Raw genomic sequence first — 2,590 nt, 5'->3', positions numbered from 1 at the left:
TGCTCTTGCTGCTGCTGCTGCTGCTGCTGCTGCTGCACTTGCTGCTGCTGCTGCTGCTGCTGCTTGATTGCTGCAGGCGATATATCTCCTTTGCTGCTGGAAGACTGGCCTCGGCAGATTCGGGTGTGTACGCAGCAGCAGCAGCAGCAGCAGCAGCAACAGCGGCTTCCCTTCGGCGTCTTCAAAGTGCCCACGGACTTCTTGCTGCTGCCAAACGCCTGCTGCTTAGAAGTGCACCGCGTGGACCCGCAGATCAACAAATTTGAAATACTCAAGGCGCTGGAGGTCAGCTAGGGTTTAGGGTTTAGGGTTTAGGGTTTAGGGTTTGCGCGTGATGCTTGCGTGGCGTCCGCTCCAGTGTTTGCCGTCAGAATTTGCTGCCTAAGATTGAGGGTCTACTGCCTTTCATTCAGGATTGCTGCTTGACAGCTAGACAGCTAGGGTTTAGGGTTTAGGGTTTAGGGTTTAGGGTTTAGGGTTGCTGCGCAGAAGCGGGGAGCCCTCTACGTGGCAATGGTCTCCAACGCGGGCCTCACTGCCCCTCGAACTGCTCATGTTTATTTTGCTTCTCAAGAAGCAGCAGACGAGGCCCTTGCGCAAGGAGCAGAGTTCACGTGAGGGTTTAGGGTTTAGGGTTTGGGGTTTGGGGTTTAGGGTTTAGGGTTTGGGGGGTGTTTTGGGTGCGTTTCTGCGTCCTTGGTGGCGCATGTGCCGTTTCCGCGCGTAGCAAGCCTGCACCGCCAGGGCCAGGGTTAAGGGTTTAGGGTTTAGGGTTTAGGGTTTGGGCGCAGGATCGTGCGTTTGAGCGCGGGAGAAACCCTCAGCGAGCTGCGGCTGCTGCTGCAGCAGCCAAAAGAAATTGGGCCTTTTGTGGCTGTGTCTTTAACCCCTCCAATTGCTGCTACTCTTCACAGACTCCACAAAGACACGGATGCTGCTTGGGAACTCATACGCACCCTCGGTCCGCTAGGGTTTAGGGTTTAGGGTTTAGGGTTTGGGGTTTAGGTTTGGGGTTTAGGTTTGGGGTCTAGGGTTTGGGGTTTGGGGTTTTGGGTTTAGGTTTAGGGTTTGGGGTTTGGGGTCTAGGGTTTGGAGTCTAGGGTTTGGGGTTTAGGGTTTACGAGGCTGCGGCCGTATGGCCTTGGGCTGCTCTTGCCGCTGTCGCTGCTGCTGCTGTTTGCTGCTGCATTCACTTGCTGCTGCTGCATTCATTTGCTGCTGCTGCTGCTGCTGCATTCATTTGCTGCTGCTGCTGCTGCTGCTGCTGCAGACGCGCAGCTGGACGTGTGTCCTGCTGATGCTGCTCATCCGCTTGAGGACATTTTGGACGGCATTGAAGACCCTTGGCTGTCCGTACACCTCAAACCCTAAACCCTAAACCCTAATCCTGAAACCTAGTAAACCCTCAGCCCTTGTTTGGGTCCTGTGTCTTGAGGAACAGCAGCGGAGCTCTCGGGTTGCGGCATTTACTGAGGGTTTAGTGAATGGTTAGCGGTTAGGGTTTAGGGTTTAGGGTTTAGGGTTTGGGGTTGGTGGCTTGCAGGAGGCTTGACTTGATGCTGACGTATCTGCGCCAGGTTCACTGCATCTGTTACTACAGTGGAAAGGTGTTTTGCAAACCCTAAACCCTAAACCCTAGTTCGTAGCTCGCGCCGCTGCCGGGGGTTTAGGGTTTAGGGTTTAGGGTTTAGGGTTTGTGCTGCAGGTCTACGACGACCCGCAGCAGCTGCACCTGAACGCCACCGCTGGGCACTTGCGGCCTTCCTGCCCTCCGCAGCTGCAGCACTACCTGCAGCAGCAGCAGCAGCAGCAGCAGGAGGAAGAGCAGCAGGAGCAGCAGGAGGAGCAGCAGCAGCAGCAGGAGGAAGACATGCCGACGGACGGCGCGGCGAGCTCCCCCACCGGCAGCAGCAGCAGCAGCAGCAGCAGCAGCAAGGGGGTCTCGCAGCAGCAGCAGCAATGGGCGCAGCAGCTAGACCAGCGGCTGCAAGTGCTGCTGCACATGGCAGCAAATATGAGACAGAATTTGCCTCCCCCTTTAGACGAGCAGGAGAGTCCCATTATCCGGAGCAAGTGGCTGGCATTTTGCGAAGAAGTAAACCCTAAACCCTAAACCCTAAGAGCTAAACCCTAAACCCTTTTTGGGGGTTTGCACGCCCAGCGAGCAGCAGAGCTGCGCGGTGAAAGCCGCAGGGACTCGCGCTGCCCCCAGCGGCTCGATGACTCGGCGTCGACGGTTTAGGGTTTAGGGTTTAGGGTTTAGGGTTTAGGGTTTGCGCGCAGCACACTTCCAAGGACGCCGAGGGCCGCTACCGCTGCACTCTTTGCCAGAAGCTTTTTAAAGGCCCTTCTTTTGTGCATCTTCATCACAGGAAAAAACACGAACGCGAGCTCACCAAAATCATCAACAAAGTAGGGTTTAGGGTTTAGGGTTGAGGGTTGAGGGTTTAGGGTTTGGGTTGCACTAGGAGTGCGCGGCAGCCACGCGTGCAGACCACAGCAGCGGAAGTGACAGTGGTGTGGGTAGTGGTAGGGTTTAGGGTTGAGGGTTTAGGGTTTAGGGTTTGCTGCGCAGTACGTGCCGCACCTA

At 56.1% G+C, this 2,590-nt stretch overlaps 1 protein-coding gene across 1 annotated transcript; it reads left to right on the top strand.

Annotated features, from left to right (window-relative positions):
* Positions 1-76: 76 nt before the first annotated feature.
* Positions 77-2,540, top strand: ETH_00043675 (uncharacterized protein; the record flags this gene model as incomplete). Its single annotated transcript, XM_013379750.1, has 8 exons — positions 77-285; positions 490-614; positions 792-961; positions 1,271-1,349; positions 1,544-1,607; positions 1,706-2,095; positions 2,284-2,412; positions 2,469-2,540. Coding segments are annotated over 8 exons (1,238 nt in total), but the record flags the coding sequence as incomplete, so codon positions are not given.
* Between the last annotated feature and the right edge of the window lie 50 nt (positions 2,541-2,590).

The sequence above is a fragment of the Eimeria tenella genome, genomic scaffold (assembly GCF_000499545.2).
Source record: "Eimeria tenella Houghton genomic scaffold, Eth_scaff3899, whole genome shotgun sequence".
Classification (NCBI taxonomy): Eukaryota; Apicomplexa; class Conoidasida; order Eucoccidiorida; family Eimeriidae; genus Eimeria; species Eimeria tenella.
This window is presented reverse-complemented; position numbering and strand designations above follow the sequence as displayed.